The sequence below is a fragment of the Chenopodium quinoa genome, unplaced genomic scaffold (assembly GCF_001683475.1).
Source record: "Chenopodium quinoa cultivar QQ74 unplaced genomic scaffold, ASM168347v1, whole genome shotgun sequence".
Taxonomy (NCBI): Eukaryota; Viridiplantae; Streptophyta; class Magnoliopsida; order Caryophyllales; family Amaranthaceae; genus Chenopodium; species Chenopodium quinoa.
Genome location: NW_018743292.1, coordinates 2541137 through 2563500, shown reverse-complemented (window position 1 = coordinate 2563500; position 22364 = coordinate 2541137). Strand labels below are relative to the sequence as shown.

General features: G+C 37.3%; 4 protein-coding genes across 5 annotated transcripts; 1 reads left to right on the top strand and 3 right to left on the bottom strand.

The window, feature by feature from the left end:
* The first annotated feature begins 966 nt into the window (after positions 1 to 966).
* Positions 967 to 4497, top strand: LOC110736008 (L-ascorbate oxidase homolog). Its single transcript, XM_021916169.1, has 4 exons — positions 967 to 1268; positions 1466 to 2071; positions 2703 to 3215; positions 3582 to 4497. The coding sequence occupies exons 1-4, from the start codon at positions 1015 to 1017 to the stop codon at positions 3880 to 3882; spliced, it is 1674 nt and encodes a 557-aa protein (XP_021771861.1). The 5' UTR covers positions 967 to 1014; the 3' UTR covers positions 3883 to 4497.
* A 672-nt stretch (positions 4498 to 5169) lies between these two features.
* On the bottom strand, positions 5170 to 11691 carry LOC110736357 (cyclin-dependent kinase C-2-like). Of its 2 annotated transcripts, none has more exons than XM_021916560.1 (13): positions 11591 to 11691; positions 11319 to 11493; positions 9336 to 9417; positions 9114 to 9204; positions 8978 to 9007; positions 8773 to 8861; positions 8614 to 8686; positions 8398 to 8518; positions 7889 to 8006; positions 6571 to 6710; positions 6443 to 6503; positions 6121 to 6191; positions 5170 to 6003 (listed from the first exon to the last, which is right to left on the bottom strand). In XM_021916560.1, exons 1-13 carry the CDS (start codon positions 11652 to 11654, stop codon positions 5475 to 5477), a joined length of 1644 nt encoding a protein of 547 aa, XP_021772252.1. In that variant the 5' UTR covers positions 11655 to 11691; the 3' UTR covers positions 5170 to 5474. The 2 variants fall into 2 exon arrangements, with proteins under 2 accessions (XP_021772252.1, XP_021772253.1); XM_021916561.1 differs by having other exon boundaries at positions 6443 to 6500.
* A 904-nt stretch (positions 11692 to 12595) lies between these two features.
* On the bottom strand, positions 12596 to 17158 carry LOC110736356 (RINT1-like protein MAG2L). The gene is made up of 4 exons (XM_021916559.1): positions 16123 to 17158; positions 15907 to 16011; positions 14691 to 14806; positions 12596 to 14532 (listed from the first exon to the last, which is right to left on the bottom strand). Exons 1-4 carry the CDS (start codon positions 16400 to 16402, stop codon positions 12622 to 12624), a joined length of 2412 nt encoding a protein of 803 aa, XP_021772251.1. The 5' UTR covers positions 16403 to 17158; the 3' UTR covers positions 12596 to 12621.
* A 2446-nt stretch (positions 17159 to 19604) lies between these two features.
* Positions 19605 to 20855, bottom strand: LOC110737202. Its single transcript, XM_021917573.1, has 3 exons — positions 20829 to 20855; positions 20244 to 20686; positions 19605 to 20154 (listed from the first exon to the last, which is right to left on the bottom strand). Exons 1-3 carry the CDS (start codon positions 20853 to 20855, stop codon positions 19605 to 19607), a joined length of 1020 nt encoding a protein of 339 aa, XP_021773265.1.
* Between the last annotated feature and the right edge of the window lie 1509 nt (positions 20856 to 22364).

Here is a 22364-nt window from a genome sequence, read left to right as displayed (position 1 = left end):
AAATATTAATGAAAAAAGTTTTCTAAATCTAAGCCGTCAACTCAATTAAACAGCCATTTGATATTCGTAAACTTCTCAAAATACCCAAATTTTATTTACTTTCCTCCATCCCAAGTTATTTGTGTTATACCCTTATGCTTAAAACTGTATGTAAGTCAAAATTTAGGGAGAGAATAAATGGATGGATAAGTGAGTGTAAAACCAACTTGAGGAAAAAAAAAAAAAGCTCCGTGTTAAAAAAAATGTCTGAAAAAAGTACAAAATAAGACAAGTAAATTGAAACACTAAAAAAATGGTAAATTAATTGCGACGAAAGGAGTATAATGTATACACAAACTCTTTGTATAATTGATATCTCAAGCTAATATCACGTGGAAAAAAAACTCAAACACATAGGGGACGGTCAAACAAAGTTTATTGGGTGAAGACTACTAATCTCAAACAAGAGATTAAAAAAATATAGGTAATTCTACTACATATACTCGTATAATATTATCGGAGTAATTCTACGTATAATTTTTATGTTAATTTTTTTAAACAATTTACAAATACTTCTTATCATACGTTGGTTATTTACAAGTTTTTGGTCAAATTTAATGTTTGATCATGACTATATGAAGCCTTATTATATATCATGGATAACATTATATATATATATATATATGATCGATTACATGATAATTAAGATGGCATTTCGCGTAAACTCGGTAATAATTTTACAGATTAATACAGTTTTAGACAACTGTAGAAAATCTATGATTATTAAAGGACAGATTAAAAATTTGAAAATCCCAAAATAGAAAAAATATTGGAAGGGAGAACGTAATATTAGGAACATTAATAAATGAAATGCATGGAGTTAAAAACAGACATTATCAAGTTAACGAATATCTTGTTGTCATCACAAATCAAATTACCATTTTTCATATTTATAAATAAGTCAAAAAACGAAGAATATTAAAATTCAAAAACATTATCCTAGAGTGATCATCTAGATCTCTCGAAATTTTAAAGATGGGTAAAATAGCGATAATTTTCTCATCTTTACCATTTCTATTATGTACCATATTAATGGTAGCACAAGCTGAAGATCCATACTTGTACTTCGATTGGAAAGTTACGTATGGTACACTTTCTCCCCTAGGCGTTCCTCAACAAGTTATTCTTATTAACGGCCAATTTCCAGGACCGAACTTGAATACCACCACCAACAACAACATCGTAGTCAATGTGTTTAACCAACTCGATGAGCCATTGCTGTTCACATGGTATGTATCTTCTTTAATTTGGCTCATTTTTCTTTCTTATGTAAAATCATCTTAGCACTTCGCCAATTCCCTTCAACCTAATAAAATCTAAAATTGATCAAATATGACTCAAATTGATTTAAGTTTAATTTGGCCGGCCTAAGAACTAAATTAAATAATTTTCTAACATGTATGTTTCTCCTTTGAAACTTTTATAGGGCTGGGATCCAACAAAGAAAGAACTCATGGCAAGACGGTACACCAGGTACAATGTGCCCTATCCAACCGGGCACAAACTACACATACCGTTTCCAAGTGAAAGATCAAATTGGTTCCTACTACTACTACCCAACCACCGGCTTCCTAAAGGCAGCCGGTGGGTATGGTGGGCTACGAGTAAACAGCCGTCTTCTCATCCCCGTTCCTTATGCTGATCCAGAGGATGACTACACAGTACTAATCGGCGATTGGTACAAACAAAGCCACAAAGCTCTTAGAAAGACCTTGGATCAAGGTAAGTCTATAGGCAGGCCAGACGGTGTCCTTATTAATGGGAAGCAAGGCAAGGTGGGTGATGAAAAAGAAGAGCCACTCTTCACAATGAAGCCAGGAAAAACATACAAATATAGGATTTGCAATGTAGGGTTGAAGAATTCCCTTAACTTTAGAATCCAAGGTCACAAAATGAAGCTTGTTGAATTAGAGGGATCACACACGGTCCAAAATGAGTATGACTCTCTCGATGTTCATCTAGGCCAATGTTTCGGTGTTCTTGTCACTGCTAACCAAGACCCTAAGGACTACTACATGGTTGCATCTGTCAGGTAAACTAATTACCATTATTAAGATAAATTTAGGACCGCGCTAGGTATAAGAGTCGCTTTCGTTCAACGTTATATCTACATGCAATATGCTATAGTTCAAAGGTTGTTTGCGTAAACTAACCCTTGATTTATCTATATACACAACTAATTTTTTTTTATTTTTTTTAAAGGTAAGAAAAAGGAAAAACATTAGGAAATGTATAGTGTATAATACGAAGTCCTTCATGTTATATGAGCCATAAATTATGGGATAGAAGATTTTGAGTCCGAAATTTAATACAAATGCTTCCTCCGTTTTTTTTTTCTTGACCCACTTTGACTTTTACATTATTCACTATCCCTTCTTTGACCGTCTTTTGTGAATAATATGTAAGGAAAAACATATTCATGTGTGATTTTTTTTGAATTCATCTCAATAAGTACTATTATAATATAGAACTTTTATAATTTTTATTTATGGAGAATTAAAATTATTGATCATTAAAGTTTTACATTGGCTAATGCGATAAAAGAAACAGGTCAAGTAAAAAAGAACGAAAGGAAGTATGTAACAACATTGTGGGGGTACATAATAGGAATTCACATACATAAAAATCTTAATATTTACTCTGTTGTCTTTCTTTGTCCGTAGGTTTACTAAGTACCACCTCCAAGCCACGGGGAAAATCCGATACACCAATGGTAAAGGTCCTGCTTCCAACGCCCTACCGGAGGCACCCACCGGCTGGGTTTGGTCCTTGAACCAATTCCGATCCTTCAGGTGGAACCTAACCGCAAGTGCAGCCAGGCCCAACCCTCAAGGATCATTTCATTATGGTCAAATCAACATCACTCGTACAGTTAAGCTCGTAACCACAGCCAACACTGTCGATGGCAAACTTCGATATGCTGTCAACGGTGTCTCCCACATTGATACCGAGACACCCTTGAAGCTGGCGGAGTACTACGAAGCCGCTGATAAGGTGTTTAAGTATGATAACATTGGCGACGATCCACCAGCAAATGTTGACCAACTTGACAAGATTACCCTTGCACCAATTGTGCTCAATTTCAAATATAGGGACTTTATTGAGGTCATCTTTGAGAATCATGAGAAGAGTGTTCAAACCTTTCACTTGGCTGGATATTCCTTTTTCCCTGTCGCGTAAGTTTTCATATCACATACTTCCTCCGTCTCATTGTACACACACGACATTTAAGACACATGCACAAATACATTTTAAAACTCTATTAGCTAGTGCATAAAAATATTACATACATATACTCTTTATGGTTCTTTTAACATTACTTATATTTACACACATAAAAGTTCGACTCACTTGATTTTAGCATGTCTGGCCTCTAATGCATGTCTCTACATGTGGTACACCATGATTTTTACCTTAAATGTATCGATCAATATACATTTGAGCATACATAGTCGAATCATAAACTAATTTCTGAAGCGTATTTACATATTCTCTATCAATAAATAATACTTAATGACGCGATACTATTGAAATGATTACAGGATTGAAGTAGGAACATGGACTCCAGAGAAAAGGAAGAACTACAATTTATTGGATGCAGTAAGCAAGTACAACATACAAGTATACCCAAAATCATGGGCAGCAATATTGTTGACATTCGACAACGTAGGGATGTGGAACGTAAGGAACGAGTGTATGGAGAGGGCCTACTTAGGGCAACAACTCTACATTAGTGTTCCTACACCCGAACGTGTACTCAGGGATGAATACAACATCCCTGATAATGCTGTTCTTTGTGGCATTGTCAAAGATATGCCTAAGCCTAGACCTTACACGCCTTAAACCTCTACTTAATTCGTTTTAATCTCATTCGTCAGTCTTTTGTAGAAATTATTTTTCCTGTTACAATAACACCAACGTACATGATGACAGTACATACCCTCTTTCACATTGTTGTCTAATTTTGGAGGCGAAGGTTTAGGTGACACAAATCATGATCAAACAATGTTACTGTGAGGATAAAAAAATTTCTAAATCTTTTGTATCGATTTTTTTTTTTTATTCTAATCCGAAGATAGTAATATAGTTAGATCGATTAACATGGGAGGTGCAATGGTACAAATACGTCCGAAAAAGGTTGTTAAAAGGGTTGAAAGCAGAAGATATAAATGAAGAATAAGTGAGGGTAGAGGCAGCATAATCATCATCTTGTATTTCTTGTGTTGTTTATGCATTTATTTGTATCATTCCTTCCCAAAAAAAATGCATGTACTCCGTAATTAAAAGTAGATATTTACTTTGCATATCTTTCATTCTTTCTCTTGATTTCAATACTGTGCAACTTAATTTTGTAACTATCCTTTTGTAACTAAGAGATGTAATAATTTCGATCTTTAGCTCGATTATATATATTTGAGACTCCTCATTCAAGTTTGTCTACAGTCTAAATGCGTTATTTGTTTGGATTTAATACTCTAATAAGAGGATCGAAGTTTAGTGTTGGAACTTTCAATTAATTTTCACAAAAACATATACACAAACAAGTAAAACTCGAGTTGCTACGGCTTGAATTAATAATAGGACATTCAATCAAAACTACCACTCCGATCGTTACTTCAAGCCACAACTCGAATTCGACTATAAGCTCACATTCCCGACAAATTTTCCCTCAAACAGTTGTAGCTCATCAAACTACTATTAGACCTTCTCTTTAACAGCTTAACTCGAAGCCTAAATACATATAATAAAGATGTACTAAAACTTTACTCCGAATCTTAAAATTCACACTCAAAATTAATCATATAACTCTAGAATGCAAAAATTCGAGAATGATTAGCGTAGGAACTAAGTAGGATCATATGGAACCAAACTTAAGTATGAACCAATATGTTACCTTATGCAATGCAAATATCACTCTAAATAGTCTGATGCCTTGAACAAACTAAACTTATTTTGCTTTCGTAGACCATTTCAGCCACTATATTTTATGTTATACTTCGTATGAATTTTAGCTATGACCATTACTTTCTCATCACTCGCCCATGTGGCTCTCTGACACCTAAAAAAAAAAGATTTTTTTTTTATTAAAACAGTAAAATAATGGTGAAGCTACTCAGGAAACTCAGCAGGGATGCAGAAGGGCATGGATCTTCTCACATAAAGCTCATTAACCAAAAAGAGAATCATCAATACATCAACATGACGACATATACTCCAGAACTCCCTGATTGTGCAAAATAACCTACACCAGTACATCAATCACCAAAAGCTCCTGCAATTTTTTTTAACCAGACTATATCTCAGCTTCACTGAAATTGCAGGGGTTGTCATCACCATCAGTCACCAGAGTATTTGCAAGCAAAACACGGCAGCTCTTGTAGCCCAATGCTCATTGCAAAGCATCAAATTCTGTTTCCTGTTGGGACTCTGTAAGATTACTGCTGCCAACCATGCGGCTGATTATGTTTCCTGCCCATCATGTTTGATCCTCGGCCAGCACCGGAACCATCATAAGGACCACCTTGCTGGTAATTTCGACCACCATCATAACCACCTGAAGTACCACCTCGTGGGCCGGCAACTGGCATGCCACTTGAACCATATCCTTGGCCTCGTCCATGCTGCATGTACGGGCCACTGCCATAGCCTCTATCACCACCTTGATTTCCACGGTTAGGACGATTACGTCCCCCACTAGGATTTCCACCCTGCACATATCTAGAGGGACCTCGTGGCTTCCCATGATGGCCGGGACCAGAAGGAACAGAATGTTGAGAGCCATGCATGGGCTGATTAGGACCAGCTTGCATCTGACCATGGGCTTGACCAGACTGAACGGGCAAAGCACGAGTATATACAGGGGGATGCTGCAGTTTCTGACGTTTTGCGGCTTCCTCGTGCTGTCTTTGCTTTTGACGTTTCTGCTTTGTCTGGTATTCATGTGATGATTCATATTTTGGTAAACTGTTTCACCAAAGAGTTGTGGTTAGTGAGGAACTAAAGTAGCAGGTAGTAAAACCCATTTTAGCGTATCTTTTACGTGCAAATGCTGAAAATTTTCATACGAAGGAGGAAAGGAACCTCTTAGGATCACAAGGCAAAGGATCAGTCCAAAAATACTCAGCATCAAGTGCATCTCTGGTAGAGATCCTCTGTATCAACATCAACTAGAGAATTAAAAATGCGGAATAAAAAATAATAATAAATGATTGTCTTGTTAATTGTTGTAAAGCAAGCTCGAAACGATGAAATGAAGCAACTAACAGATTATAAACAAATGATAATAAATAATACAAGGTCATTGTAACCAGCTACTATCAGGTTTCAATTCCTTCTACAAGGGAAAAATCATAAAAAGCAATAACCAACCAATTGTTAATGAAAGTAACCCGCATTTTCATACCTGTGCAGGATCAAGAATCAGCATCTTCTCCAGCAACTCCAAAGCATGGCGATCAAGGCTACCACAAAGAAAATTAGTGTTATATTCATGTTAAGTTTATTCACAATATTTGCAACACCCAAACTTACAGTCTAAAATGATCCCGAAGGCGCCTCTTCAATGGCCTGTTTGGTTTGAAATTGTTATACCAAGGTAGTTTTGTGACCCCAGGCCAGTTGGAGTCATCTGGCGCTCCACACAGCTCAAAGATCTTACTTATTTGCTCTGGCTAAAATATCCCAAAGCGCAAAATAACAAAAACATAGAATTAAATGATTAGCAAATATTACAAGGAAGCAGGCCCCCAAATATCATAGGTTTGCATTTCAGGACTAAAAGTGCCACATTACATGGTAGGAAAAGCATGGTGCACGCATCATAATGATGTAGTGCACTCAAGTAGTTTGTACCTGCAGTCAAGAATAGCTCCTGAACAAAGCAAGAGACTAACCTACATATCTAGGAATAGACACTCTATTTCAATTCTCAAACTCCCTCTCTTTTTACCATATATGATGGTGAGATTGTGAGACAGAAAAAATCCATTATGGAACCAGAATCTGAATCCTAAAGAGTTATAAATTATAGGGCATGGTATACCATCAATCAATACATCAGCAAGATACAAGTTTCCAAAACTAGACTAAAACCTACAAATAATCATAATAAAGTTTGGGAAAAACCCCCTCCACCCAATCCCAAATAAAAATAAGGGTAGAAGATAGAATCAAGAAAGCTGTTAAACCTCCAAAGACATTGATCCACAAATATATGAACCCTATTTTGCAGAGCTAGCTACAAGATACCAGCAGATTTGGCTACAAGGACAGCTAACATAGAATATGCCCTTTGAACATGTAGATTTTCAATAAATTATTTACCACAACACATGTGACAGCACATTTGGCACCTATATGTTGCATTCCAGGACAAGGCGGCCCAACCTTAAAGAATCAGAATACAACTCTCCTTACCTAGACAGGAAAAAATTCTGTTTCCAGTAATTCCTAAAATGGTAAATCATCTTATTTTTCACCAGTATAGGAGAAATAGAAAAACACCATCCACTTAATGAGAAAAAGACATACTAGCCATTCTAGCAATATTACTGTAATAACTTGGTCTGAAATCAGTACACGTTAACCCGAACTGCATTTATCAGCTATTGGGGAGAACCAAAAGTCACCAAGAACATACTAAAAAGGTCATGAAGGAAATCTAAAATTATTTAGTGAATACATGATGAAAACCTCAGAGACAAGGGCAGTAACTAGTAAGTAATATTCATCCATTTTTATTAAAGAAAAGGCAGAAACTGCCCAACTGGCTGACCCTTTTCTGGTAAGTGGTAAGTGATAGGTTTAAATTATATATATTCATTTATAAGAGTGATAAGGGCTGCTTTACCTCATCTTTCCCAGAAAATAAAGGTTTCCCATCCAGAAGCTCTGCAAAGATACAGCCTACTGACCACATATCAACAGCAGGACCATACTTAGTACTGCCAAGTAGCAGCTCAGGAGGTCTGCAACAGTTAACATACATAAGCAATTGATCTAGAATAGGATTCTAAAAGAAACCACATACTTCCTCCGTTCCAAATTAGATGACATGTTTCTTTTATCACGCTTGCCAATGCATAAATTCAACCGTAAATATCTTTAATTCTCGATAAGTAAAGATTATAAAAAGTTGATATACTAAAAGTATACATTAAGAGGATTGTAACAAGATCCCACGTGACTATGTTATTTCTTATCTATAAATCACAAAAGCTTGTCAAAGTTGCATTGTGAATAGTGTCAAAAGTCAAAGCGTGTCATCTAATTAGGAACGGAGGAAGTATGAATTTGATTCTGTATTCAAACAAAATTTACTAAGAGATACAATTATTATTCAATGAATCAAATAAATACCTATACCACAGGGTAATGACACGATTGGTAAGATTTCCATTATGCTCATTTGCAAAAAACCGAGCAAGGCCAAAATCTGCAAGCTTCAAAGTTCCCTTGTTATCTATAAGAAGATTTGCACCTGGCATTACAAACAAAGCAGCATAGATATCAATATTAATCCACGTATACGTGCAGTGCCAATCAGGAAACAGAGAATATCTGCTTCATTGAGACCTTTTATATCACGATGCAGTACTTTGTTCACATGACAATAGTGAAGTCCCATCAAAAGCTGTCTCATATAGCACTGAAGTTCAAAAAAAAACCTCACTAGTTAGTTGTTTAAAAAATCACGTACTCTTATACTTAATATTTTGAGAAGGATCCCTATACCTTGATCTGTGGAACAGAAAATATCGAAGCACAACGGGCAAGGCCAGCTAAATCATGATCCATGTACTCAAAGACCATGTAAATGCCACCTTTATATAGATAGTTAACAGAAGCACACAAATTTCATTTAGACAAAGATAATGAATAATGTTATAACGTGGGCGCCAAAATATGAAAAGTACAAGGCACTGCCACATATACTTGCCTGGCCTCCCTTGCTCATCTTTCTCTTGACCTGAGAAAAAATATGCCATCAGAAAATGATTGATCCACGTATGCATAATAATAATCCAAAATATATTAAGGTGACAGAAATACTGTTGACAGCCAATGTATCTCACCTGGAGAAGCCACAATCTCTTTTAATTTGACTACATTTTCATGTTGCAGCTTCTGCAGAATTTTGATTTCACGTATGGCAGTAATCGGAAACTGAAAAACCAATAAAATGAATTACACATCTTGTAGATTAAGCACTGAGAATTGGTTCTTAGTGCATAATGATATTTCAAATTTATTAAGTTTGACAGTCAACATAGATTGTTTGTTGCCGGAATGCATACCCCTTCCTTTTCATTTTCCATTCTAATTTTCTTTAAAGCAACAGTTTCCCCAGTTTGAATTTCTGTAGCCTTGTACACTTGCCTGCAAGTAGAAGAAAAAGAAAAAACACAGGAAGTTCATTCATACATTATTTATACACTGATACAGGAAGGAGAAAGCAAAGAAATTAACACTGGCTTCAATGCAAATTAGAACCATGATGTTGAGTAAGAGTAATGGAGAAAATATGATGTAAGACAAACAGTCATCTATGGTTCCTGGAGAAGCTAGAGAAAAGGTAGGTTAATATCAGGTAGTTACCATACATACACATATGAAAAGCATCAAACAAAAATTGAAAAGCCTGTCCCACCAAGTTGATCAACCCAGATGCCATCCATATCAACATACAATTGCAACTTCTTTTGTCCGGTCTTACATTTACAATTATGAAGGAATTCTTCAACCTCAATTTCTACCAATACATTTGACTATTTTAGTGTGACCAAAAAGTAATTGCCACAAAGCCTGCAATAATCATAATCTCCATCCTGTCAAGACAGAAAAACTGCTAAAAAAAACTGATCCTAGAGTACAGTACATGTAGAGGTTTTAACGGTTGTCGACTATGTTACATAGACTCGGGTACCCATGTCCGACACGGGTATTTGTCCAAGCATCCAACTCGGCTATTTTGTGATAAAAATCCATGGTTTTGAACCAAAAGTGAAGTGTCCAAGTGTCATACCCATGTCCGAGTGTCAGAGGGTCCGACATGGGTACTTGAGGTGAAATGAAGAGTCCATGTAACATAGGTTGTTGACTTGTCGGTACCAAATCAAAAATGGATATTTCAACAAAATGATTGGGATAGATATGTATAAGCTCTCTAAATTCTGAACAAAGCCCACGAATAGGCCTGACAAATGTAATAGGTTTCAGGTGCTATGTCAGTCTCTAAGAGATGTACTCTACTCTACCACTACCCCAGTCACAGCAAATCAGTTGACCAGCCAAGTCAGAACTCAGAAGTTACTAACATAACATCTTACTAGTTTCCTTTAAATTTGTTAAGGAAAATATACTAGTGCAAAATTAATTAGCCAACATAGAAATGTTACAAATCTCAATCAAATTAAGTTGAGAAAAGTAAAGAAGCAACTGTTTCACTTCCAGTGTTAGATATGTGTTTAAGAATGAAATCTCTGTAATACCTGGAATCTAAACCTAATTACAATTGCTTCTTGTGCTGTAGAACATACCTGAACACCCTACATTCAATTATCATAGAATAAGATGAACATCTAAAAGCTTCCCCTTTCTCTAGCCATCTAAGCCGCCAATCCCCGTCCCTCCACCTTTTAATTCACCCCGTCTCAGCCCGATCTCATCCACCTATTCCATCTCCTGATCACCTGCCTCTTTCTAGCTGATTCGATACCCAACACACCACCACCACTGTTTCTCTTTGAACATACACCACATCGCAAACCCCAGTTCTGGCCAAGGCAAACTCATGCCTCTTTCACAATCCACAATTCCACACCTTTATAATTTTAAGTTAATTTGATAAACCTCAACAAACAAATAATCTAAGAAATACCCAGAAATATTACAAACGATACAATATAGGCCTAAAAATTCCATCTTTATAATCTTTAATTCCTGTCCAAATCTATATAATCTTTAATTCCTGTCCAAAATGAAAACACCACAAAAAGGGTTTCAGCATCAAACTGTTGCAGTCCTACAATTTTACTACCTCTATTCGCCAATTAAACCCAAATTTTATCTAAAATCGCCCTAAAAATTCAAAATCACACATTTTAATTTCATAATAAACTAAAATTATTCTCTTGTGAAACCCTACTTCTGTATACCAGATCAAAAATTAGGCAACCAAAACAGCTATAAACAAACCAACCCAGAAATCAACAACATGATCGAAACTCAAAACCAAAATCAAAATTTGAAAAAAAGAAAGGGAGAAGAAAGATGATTACGCGTAAGTGCCTTCTCCAATTTGTTCCAATTTCTGAAAACAATCGACACTTCGGGAGCCATAGGAAGGTAACTCCTGCAAATTGATTTGACCAATAGCTGCAACCGCCATTAAATTAGGGTTTGTGGAAGAAGAAGAGAGGAGAGAGAATGGAATTGGGGAATTGCTATGGCATGCTGAAAGAAGTAGTCTAGCATAAGTGGTGAAGAAGATGCTAAATAAAAAGGGGAAAAAAAAAAAACAAAAAAAAAAAATGGACCTTGCTATAAATACCTTTTGCCTCTTTCAGATATGGATCATTGTTAAAGTCGGTAAATCCCATGAAGTAGTAATCCATACGAAGGCTATGTTTGGCAACGATATCGGAGACAATATCCGAAAACGAGGTGAAATTGATAAGTTAATTGATACTAATAAGTTCATAGCCGAGGTTACAAGTTAGTTGTTAGATGTATCTTATTTTAAGATGAAACTTAAAGTAACATATCTCGCTTTAAATTACTTGAAATTTTGCCTAAGGTACTTTTCAAAAAATTTAATCAACGAAGGTGTCTGAAATGTATTATCAAACATATTCAAAGTTACCTCAACAAACATAGTTGAAATTAAGTGGCAATTATGGATAATGGATGGATTAATGTTGTTGTTGTGAAATGTTTTACATAATAAATAAGCAGATCAACATGTCATGTAACGATTAGAAGTACTAGTTTGTTCCATTAGCTAGAGAGGATCATCAAAACACCGTGATCTACTATCGAACTCATCCCATTTTGCTGAGTTTAGACTGTATCAATATCAATTTCCGATATCTTCAACTTAAACATTCAAAGAAAGTACATACTAAATACAGTGTCTTGAAAAGGACTAAATGTCCACAACTCGTTATCACGAGCACGAGAATTTTGAGTCTTACATGTTTAGCGTTACTCGTGAAATCCTATGGTAGGTCCAAGAGGAATCTTATACAAATCGTTTGATGATCATACTCCCACGCTTTTTTGTAGCAATTCAGCAAAGAGGAATGTAATACAAGTACATAATGATCACCCATTTACTATGCACAATTTCTTCTGGAAATCTAATGAGGGATAAAATTAAGATGAAAGTTAGCATACTTATGTGAGTTATGGACTAATGGTACATAACACGTGAAAATATAACAGCATTACAAGGCAAGGTTCTTGCTTGCCTGCTGCTGAGCAGCCGACAATCTATAATGATGCTTACTGCTCATATAGTCGGACCAAATTCGGATGAAAAGGAAGAGTAGAAGAGTAAACAGAATTTCTGACTCAGATTTTTCATACTAAAAATGTTCTGCTATGCAATATCTGTAATGTCTGATCTACAGATAAGCTGGTTATACTATAAGTTAACAAACAATCAGAACTTATTGCATGGTTGATGAGATTAGATTTCAAATCTTCCGCCTCCTTTGTACCCAATTTCAAGAGCTTTAGCAAATCCCTGATGCATGGGAAAAATGCTTCTGGTCGAGCACATAAAGTCTTGAAAGCAAAGAACAAACCTTGCATATCAACTATCAACTGTTTAGCTCCCCTATCTGAGAATTGAACATCGAGAGAGAGAAGACTGCGAAATGTGAAATGGTCAAGTCCATCAGCTATACTTCTCCATGTATCCAAAAAATCATTAACATTAAGATTTTCTTTTAGCAGAAGAAGCCGGCTTCTTAAGTAATCTAGCGCTCCCACAAGATCATCAGATATAGTTGTCTCTCCTTCAGTAACTTGCTCAAATTGTTCCACATCATGGAAGTAATAGTACGAGTGATTTTCAAACTGACGAAGAACATGAGTGATCAACTCCATGAGCCAAGTGGTCTCCATCTCAATTAAGCTATCGATCTCTTCTTCAAAGAAGCAACTGCCATTTGCTGCATCAAACTTATGATCAACATTTAGTCCCTTTTCAGCAAGTCTCAATTCCAAAAGATCAACATCATCACTCCATTCTAGCAATTTGAATTCAGAAAACCTGGCTGCATTGATCAAATGACAGACTTTAACAATACTCTCTTCAGCATCATAAGCAGAAAAGTCAGCACTCTTATGCCTCGAAAGCAAAAGTTTAAAGAAGCGCCTAAGGAATTTGCCAGGTGCTGATCGAATGAACTGTATTCGACGTGCAGTACCTGGCAGAGTCTGAGAACGCTGGATCATTTCCCAGGCTGTCTTGAGAGCATATTCTGCAGCTAAAGGAGCTTTATGATCTTCTCTTGTAGATAGAAAATACTGATCAATTTCTGTCTTTGCTTTATTATAAATAGACCAAGCTCGCTCATCCTTCAGTTCCGGTTTTAGTTTTTTCCATGCATCCTTTAGCTCTATCTTAGCCCATATAAGGAGCCAATCAGGTCTATCACAAAATGCAAGCAAAGCTGACATATTTCTTAATGAACCCGGAAAAAGATATGTTTCTGAACTGATAAATGATTGCATTCGTTTATCAAATCTTACAATTTCATCAATCAGGTGAAGCCAAGAAGAAATAGCATCTGATTTAGTGTTTTTCTCTTTGTATCTCTCAGCAAGAAGAGGGAACACATTTTTTCCCAAGAATCCAGAGAGAACTTGCACCATTGCCGACACCCAAGCTTCCTTAGCACTACAACTGACTAGCCTTGCCTCATCAATTAAAGGCTGCAAAACATCATCCACTCCTTCAATAAAATCACGTGTAATTTTATAAACAAGAGCAAACATTAGCTCAGGCTGATTAATCCATTTGAGCAAATGATGCTCAATCCTTGATGCAATCGAAGACACCAATTCATCGATGGCCCAAAGCCCTAGAGTTTCTTCTTTCTTTTGTCCCAACAAAATTAGGTGTCGTTCTTCCCTCTGCAACTGCACATGCTGCAATGCACAAAGTGCTAGGAAACTTTGAGAATAACTCTTTTTCTTTTCTCCTTCCATGAGAACTAAAGGATTTGGGATGCCTGTAGCCTCCCCATATTGTGTGTTTGATGCCAAAAATTTGGGAGGCCATCCTAGAGAAGCAAGAAGATTCCGATGATCAGCAATTACCTGAGGCCTAAGCACGCCCAGAGTCTTATCAACTCTGGTATCAACAGCCTTCAAAAGGTTGCACCACTGAGGATGATCTTTCAGTAAACCCAACAGAAGTTCCTCAATATTGCTGATGGCCTTCACGGCCCTCTGAACACTGTCTAACTTTGTGTGAAAATACTGCAATTTCATAAACAGAAGGACATTAATTTGCAGCTGTCCCAGTGCCTCTTTTCTTCATTTTTCCATCTTACTTTGTAAAATATAATGCTTATCATTTTCCAAGTCTACATGCACATACATGAAAGGAGAGAGTACAGAACAAAGTCGATCATTACTCCTGGGATTGATGGACTTGGATCAAGTTTTGAGAAAGTATATCCAGTGCAACGATTCAAAGCAGATACAGCATCCTCAAGATCACCAACCAGTGTTTCCAACTTAAGCGCAACCCCTAAATTTAGTCACAATTAGCAACAACTTCAGCAGGCATGCAACTAACAAATTGTCTGATTATCCCTTAGTGAGAAGGTAACAAAATCTCGTTTGCTGGGGTGCATCTTATAGGAGCAACTCATAATGTTAAACACATAGGAAAGATAACAAAGCAAAAATAGAGAGAGGATTCAACCATTACTTTGACCTTAGATTTTTCTGAAATGTCCTTGACAAAGCATGTGGGCCATATATTGCAAAGTATGACATTGCATACTTGCACCAATATGTTACATTTTCACAATAGGTAAAAAGATAAGCTTCATCATGTCAAATTCAATATTAACAATCATTAGACAGACCACATGAGGAATTCTTGTCTAACACCAAATATACCTGAATCGTACACTAATGACTCTACCACTGACACAATGGATCACTTGATTTCAAAAATTGAGATGTCAAATGTGACTGCAAACTCTCCAAAACTGTTCAACAGCCAAGGCTCCTAATTTCATTATAAGAAAAAGAAACACCACAAAAGAGGGTTAATCTAAGTCCAGGTTACCTAACCCGATACATAACCTCCCGATGACCAAACATACTATCATCCAAAGACAAGCCAAATATACACTACACGTCAACAATACACATGAAATGTCCAACAAGACAAATTACTATCACAAAATGAGCAGAAAATACGTATTAGCAAAGCCCAAAAAAAATATATTCCAAGAACTATAAAACTTCACAAAGCAAATCGATTGCCTGCATTGCCAAATCCATTACACGTTTACGGTCGTATATAACGTTTCACAGATGATAACAAGCAGGATTAAGCCAGTAATATGTCAATATTGCGAAAAGGGACAAATCGAAACACACCAAAATAGAAAGGAATATAATCTCTGAGCAATTGCCAATGTTATAAGATAGAACTTAACCACAAATAAACAGGCACTCACATCATCTAAAGGAACCATATCATCAAATTTAGAAAAATGGGAAAGCAGAGAAATTAAGAAATCTTGTTCACAATTCTAAAAAAGAAAATCCCACCTTTCAAAATCCAAAATATCCATAAAAAAACAAAAAGACAAAGAAATTACCAAAACCCACCTGCGTAATCACGTATGCTATCAATCCGCCGCAACTCTCTCGCAATGTATTGCAAATCCTTGCCTACAATCTTCTCAATCCTCCTACTTTCAGCCCTATTTCCACCTATCAAACAAAATTAAAATCTGGGTAAAATCTGAAAATTGATGATTTCAATTTATTACAACAAAATATTAATTAAAAGGGAATTTGTGAATTTGAATATCTATAACTTACAGTAGGAAGATTTAATGCTGAGATTTTCCAAAGTAATGGTGAAATCTTGTAGAGAAGATTTGGCGCGAATTGAGCGAGAACCCCATGAAATTAACAATTTACCAAGAGTATTGTGCAGATTTTGGAGATGGGTTTGAAGGTGGGTAGAATTTATATTGAGTTCAATTGTTGGATCTTCAAAGTTTGAAGGGTTAAACCCTAGATTATTGATAAACCCCAATATATTTTCTGGAATTTCATTGAGTTTGGGAAGAACATCTTCCTCACACAATTTTTCCATTTTTTATTACACTGGATTTTACTTGTCTTTTCGGTGCTTTTTCAGTGGTGAATTTGTCTTAGAATATGCGCAATGGTGTGACATTTTATTGCACCCAAAAAGAAAAACAAAAAAAAAGGAAAAATTTACATTGGCGGTGGAATTTATTTATTCAAATGGGTATTTTGTTGATAACTAGATTTTTATTTTTTTTTTATTTTTTCAGGGGCAAGCCCCTAGAAGAGAAAACTAAAACAACAAAACAAACACACAAAACAGAAACTAAAAAGCAAAAAAAAACTAAACCACTCGAAACTACTCCCTCGTACCCACACAAGAAGTCCTTAACTCAGCATTCTTAGAAGCATACGAGCTCGAGAAACGCCACTGAGATCCTCCAATAAAACAGCTAGAAAATCCTTCGGGACCACCTCAAAAAAAAACCAACTTCGACTACATTCGAACACCGTAATTAGCAAGCCAATCCGCTGCCCTATTTGTTTCTCTATAGCAGTTACTCAAAGAAACCTCCCAACCCTCTTTACTAATCATTGCCTTGCATTTTCGAATTATATGAGCATAAGGGGAAGTAGCAGGGCTGTCTTCCGTTAGCAACCACAATACCACTTCATAATCCATGGCAAGCTGCACCCTCCTATGTCCTCCATTACAGGCTATCGCAAGTCCTCTCATCACACCAAGTAGCTCAGCCTTTGTATTGGTGCAAGACCCACAATTAACCGCAAAGTACTTAAACAATTCACCCCTATGTCCACGAATAATCCCTCCCGCACCAGCCGCACCAGGATTACCTTTCGCTGCACCATCCGTATTCAATTTCACCCATCCTTCCCTTGGAAAATTCCATTTGAGGTAAACTTCCTCTCGTTTCCTTGGTCGAAGCTGCAACACGTTTCTCTCCCGGGCTCTCTTAATATCCCTTTCCCGAGCCAATATGAAGCTACATTGATCAAAAGGAATTCTCACCACCTGGTCAAAAGCACGCGCACATCTTCACTTCCAAATCCACCAACACGCAACACTGAACATAGTAGCCCAATCTTCACTTCAAAGTGGGGCATTCTCATCCAAATTATCAAGCAGCCATTCCTTGAATGGTCTTCCAAGAAAATCGGTGTCACTAGTCCAACGAAGACTTCTCCAGACAATTAAAGCAATACGGAGTATATGCTCAGTATCTTCCTCGGCTGCACCACAAGCTTGGCATTTAGGGTCCGTAGCAATCTTTCGTACAAATCTGTAGCTATTTGTCATTATTCGATCTTGAATTGCCAACCACAAAAATAGTCGAACTCTTTGGGGAGCCTTCACTCTCCAAATCCTCTTCCAGCCTTGCACTTGTTCGATTGGGACCTCAATAGAATTGCGCATACTACGAATTGTTGAGCTTAAAGAGAAGCCTTAAAACGACGTACCATTCCAGTAAACTTCGTCTACCACCTCATCATCTTCTATTAAGTCTAAGGATGTGATTTCAGCTAAGATATTCGCAGGTAAGTAAGCAGCAAATTCCTTATACTTCCAACCTACACTCGAATCCCATAAATCCCTCACTTTCATCTCTTGCATATATGCTGGAGGTAAAGGATCAGCAAGATTGATGAGGGGTTCTTTAGTAGCCCAACGGTTCAGCCAAAACTTAGTTGTCGCACCATTAGCCACAGCCATGTTTATGCCTTTCTTCAACACATCAACACTACTTATTATTCCTTACTAAGCGTTGGAAGCACCTTGTCTCTCTCAAACATGTCTACATCACATCTACCCCCACAGTATTTGTGACGCATAACCCTTGACCATAGAGCTACGGGTTCGGTCAATAAACGTCATCCCATTTTTGCGAGAAAAGCAACATTAGCCTGACACATTGATCTAATGCCCAACCCACCTTCAAGCTTGGGTTTAGAGATATTGTCCCACGCAACCATATGGACTTTTTTCTCACCCTCTTCCTCACCCCACAAAATTTTGCGAGCCTTCCTATCCACATCATCACAAATCGATCGAGGGAGTTTGGTTGATTGCATTGTATAAAAAGGCACGGAAGACAAAGAGGCTTGAACAAGTGTGGCCCTATTTTCCATTGACAGGTTTTTGCTTTCCACCCCGCATGCTTTGAGTTGATACGATCAATCAATTATTGGTAATCTTGCTTCGATGTCCTTCCATTAATAGTTGGGACACCCAAGTACTTACCAAAATCATCTGTCTCCTCCATCCCCATCTCACGACAAATAGCTCCTCTAATTTCGGGGTTGGTATTTGTAGAAAAGTACACTCGAGACTTATCCACACTGACCTTACTTCCGGAAGCGGCACAAAATTTGTCCAGACACTCCTTCATAACAGTCGCTTACTCTACTTTTACTTCACAAAATAAAATTAAATCATCGGCAAAAGCAATATTAGAAATTGGGGGACCATTTCTACTAGCACGAACCGGCTTCCAATTTCCCAAATTATTCTCAAAGTCAATCAAATGTGCAAGCTTATCCATACAAATGACATATAAGTATGGAGATAAAGGATCTCCTTGCCGAATGCCACGACTAGGACTAAAGGACTCCATAGGCTCACCATTCCACGAGATTTGTAATCTAGCCGAAGTGATACATCTCATTATAATTTCCACCATTAATTGTGGTAGCCGAAGCTCCATAAGAGATTCCCTAATAAAGCTTCAGCTAAAACGATCATATGCTTTATCAAAATCGACCTTTACTACCATATAGCCCTTCCCACTTTGCTTTTTCCTCATAGTATGCATCATTTCTTGGACAGTAGTAATGTTGTCCGTGATTTGACGCTTAGGCACAAGCTACATTGCGTCGGACAAATCAAAGTTGGTAATAAAGGTTTAAGCCGGTTCACAATCACTTTAGTTACCAACTTGTAGACGATATTACACAAACCAAACGGTCTAAATTGATTAGCTTTTTGGGGAGTATCAATCTTCGGAATAAGCACTAGGAATGCATCATTTAAGCTTTCAGGAAACTCTTTCCCCGCAAGAATATCTCGAACTAAATTAGTCACACTTGGCTGCACAATCTCCCAGTATCTTTAGTAAAAGAGGGGTTGAAAACCGCCCGGACCCGGAGCCTTATAAGCCTTCATACTCACGAGAGCCTTCTTGATTTCACAATCTGCAAAAGGGCGAGTGATATCTTTCCAGCCATGCTCATCAATTCTCGAAAAATAATCATCCAGTAGCTTTGGCGAGTGAGGTCTCGTCTTGGAAAAAATTTCTCCAATACTCCAAAACCATACTCTTCACTTGCTCATGATCAGTCACCCAATCTCCACTAGAATCTTGGAGAGTTTCAATTCGATTATTGCGTCTTCTAATAATAGTTGACACATGAAAAAATCTTGTATTCCGGTCTCCGTCACAAATTGCATCTAATCGAGATTTCCGGAACCATATGGTTTCCTCTTGATCAAGCACATTAATTAATTGTCTTCTAAGGCTTGCCTCAAGCTTGATTAAGAATGAGTTCCTCCTCTTTGACAATTCACGCTGGATGCCAGCCATTCGAGCCATGAGTTCCTCTTTTTTACGGAATATATTATGAAAAATTTCTCTATTCCATAAGTTAAGCTTTTCCGCAAAGACTTTCAAGAAACTCACTATAGGAACATTATTATTCCAATTTGCCACTACAAAATCCCCAAATTTCTCATGATGAATCCACGCTGCTTGAAACCGGAAGGGTTTGACACTAGAGGAAATTGGAGCAAATCCAGTCGTGCTAATTAACAATGGACAGTGATCAGATATAGTTTTAGGAAGGTTACGGACAGCCCCCTCATCGAAACGCACTCTCCATTGTTCATTTACCAATCCACGATCGAGATGAGCTGATTCAAAAGTAGAAGCCGAGTTCCCTCTAAGCTAAACCAAGTATGCTCAGGTCTAGAGCATCCCAAATCTATAAACTCGTTATTTTCAATCCAGTTGGCAAATTCATTACACCTTCTTTGCATTTCACTTCTACCACAACCATTACGCTCAGAGTCTTTTGAAGTTTCATTAAAATCCCCAGCGATAAGGCATGGCCCCTGAAAACTCCCTTTAATTTTCTCAAGTTCAACCCAAATGTCTCTCCTCAAGGTGCTATTTGGACTTGCGTAAATAGCAGAAAAAAGCCATGGGGCTTCTCCCAACTTCTCAATCAAAATAGTAACATGCTGAGTATGCGAATCATATGGAGTCACATTAACAATTTCTTTTCGCCAAAACACCCATATTCCACCACTGAAACCTTGAGCTTCTAGCCTTAGCTGTCCAGAGAAACCAATTTTTTCACAAATACGATCCGCTTCTTAACCACTCATATGAGTTTCAACAAGCGCCATCACCACAGGTCTATTAAATTCGAATAAGATCTCGAATAATATTCAACTTATTTCCAACGCCTTGAACATTCCACACAAGAATCTTAATTGACATATTAAACATATTAAAATTTGGGAACCTGTCATACGAGTTCAAAGGAACTTTAGGCAATAGACTGAGGTATGTGTCCCTCAATGCGATCATCGGACCCATAGTCTCCATTGGAATCTGGAATAGAGCCATCATGTCCGGTGGATTGTGTTCGGGTGGCAGATATGTGCTCACTTGGAGTGAGACTTTGTTCGTCAGGGGATGAGTCGACACTAACAAAGGTCCCTCCATCACTTGATCTATGAACGTCTCGTACTCTCGAGGAATCCGAACCTCCAGAGTTATTGGCACTCGAAGCAGATCCATGGTCTTCAAACACAACAGGGGCACTATTACTCTTAGAATGGCTAGGAGGGTTTCTAAGTGCAGATGGTGTTGAGGTCGCAATTTCAATCCAATTCTCCTTCCCTAATTGTGACGATTTAGATAAGGAAAAATTAGATTTCTTATTATTTTTTTTCTTAAAATTTTTTATCCCACTCACCTCAATATTTTTATTATACGGTGTGAAAGGAATTTCTTGCCATATCTTTCTTCGATTATTTCCAAAAGATAAATTTTCCTTTTCCTGGGAATTTTTTCCATCCATCTTCTCCAAGGAATGCTCCCTCAACTTGCTATCTTTCTCCCTCAAAGATTCACCCAAATAAACGGTTGATTCTATTTCCATATCCCCCTGACTTGAGGCATTGAACCCCTATTCCAGCTCATGATGTCCTGCTCCAGCTTGAGTACTGTCCATAGCTAGGTCCACTGCCTCCTCTATAGTAGTTATTCCATTGTCAAGTTGCCTAATTGTTTGATTCTTGCTAAAAGATAACGTGCCCTGATTATCATCCTCCTCCACTTCCAAGACATTGAATCTTGAACCATCATTCTTAGCTTCTCCACAATCGGATTATTGTCTATACTCTTTTTATTGGCATTTAGTGTACCACTTTTCTGAGATTTATCACTCTTTGGCCGTTGTTTATTTCCTTGACCATATATTTTGGCATTTTGTCTCCTAGGTGGACGTTGAACCAACATCCAAGAGCCATACTTATCAGTTTTCTCTGGTCTTTCCTGCTGTAACTTTTCAGGTTTCCCAACTTCTCCATGCTGTATATCCTTAGACTCTCCCTCATGAGTACTTGTAGAATTTTGCAATGCAAAGGCAGAACATTCACCTTCTTTGTAGCCTAGCTTTATAAACTTAAAGCAAATCAATCTTAACCCTTCATATTGAATTTTTCAGATTCTTCCATTCATACGAAATTTCGACAACAAGGGATTGGTCAAGTCTACTTCAATACTGAATCTCACAAATTGGCCTCGATCCTTTGATTCAGTTCTCTTGTCAATTCGATTCACCTTCCCAATTTTCGAGCCTATTTTATGCAAAAATTGAGAATCGAAATACTCAACTGATAATTGAGGGATTCTAACCCAAGCAGTCAATTTCTTGATCGGTTCACCATCTGGAACAAAATTAGGAACACATCCTAATTGTCAAATAGCTATCTCCAATAA

What these genes read in the sequence shown, in the direction of transcription:
- LOC110736356 (XM_021916559.1), bottom strand. Translation starts at nt 16,402, where the DNA reads ATGGAAAAATTGTGTGAGGAAGATGTTCTTCCCAAACTCAATGAAATT. An exon ending in CAGCATTAAATCTTCCTACT is followed by an intron (nt 16,012 to 16,122) that starts GTAAGTTATAGA and finishes TTTGTTTGATAG; the next exon opens with GTGGAAATAGGGCTGAAAGT. An exon ending in CAAGTCCATCAATCCCAGGA is followed by an intron (nt 14,533 to 14,690) that starts GTAATGATCGAC and finishes ATGAAATTGCAG; the next exon opens with TATTTTCACACAAAGTTAGA.
- LOC110736008 (XM_021916169.1), top strand. Translation starts at nt 1,015, where the DNA reads ATGGGTAAAATAGCGATAATTTTCTCATCTTTACCATTTCTATTATGT. An exon ending in TACATGGTTGCATCTGTCAG is followed by an intron (nt 2,072 to 2,702) that starts GTAAACTAATTA and finishes CTTTGTCCGTAG; the next exon opens with GTTTACTAAGTACCACCTCC. An exon ending in TATTCCTTTTTCCCTGTCGC is followed by an intron (nt 3,216 to 3,581) that starts GTAAGTTTTCAT and finishes AAATGATTACAG; the next exon opens with GATTGAAGTAGGAACATGGA.
- LOC110736357 (XM_021916560.1), bottom strand. Translation starts at nt 11,654, where the DNA reads ATGGATTACTACTTCATGGGATTTACCGACTTTAACAATGATCCATAT. An exon ending in ATTGGAGAAGGCACTTACGC is followed by an intron (nt 9,418 to 11,318) that starts GTAATCATCTTT and finishes TTCTACTTGCAG; the next exon opens with GCAAGTGTACAAGGCTACAG. An exon ending in AGAGATTGTGGCTTCTCCAG is followed by an intron (nt 9,008 to 9,113) that starts GTGAGATACATT and finishes ATTTTTTCTCAG; the next exon opens with GTCAAGAGAAAGATGAGCAA.
- LOC110737202 (XM_021917573.1), bottom strand. Translation starts at nt 20,855, where the DNA reads ATGTCAATTAAGATTCTTGTGTGGAAT. An exon ending in TTAAGATTCTTGTGTGGAAT is followed by an intron (nt 20,687 to 20,828) that starts GTTCAAGGCGTT and finishes TTCTCTGGACAG; the next exon opens with CTAAGGCTAGAAGCTCAAGG. An exon ending in CTCATCTCGATCGTGGATTG is followed by an intron (nt 20,155 to 20,243) that starts GTAAATGAACAA and finishes ATTGTTAATTAG; the next exon opens with CACGACTGGATTTGCTCCAA.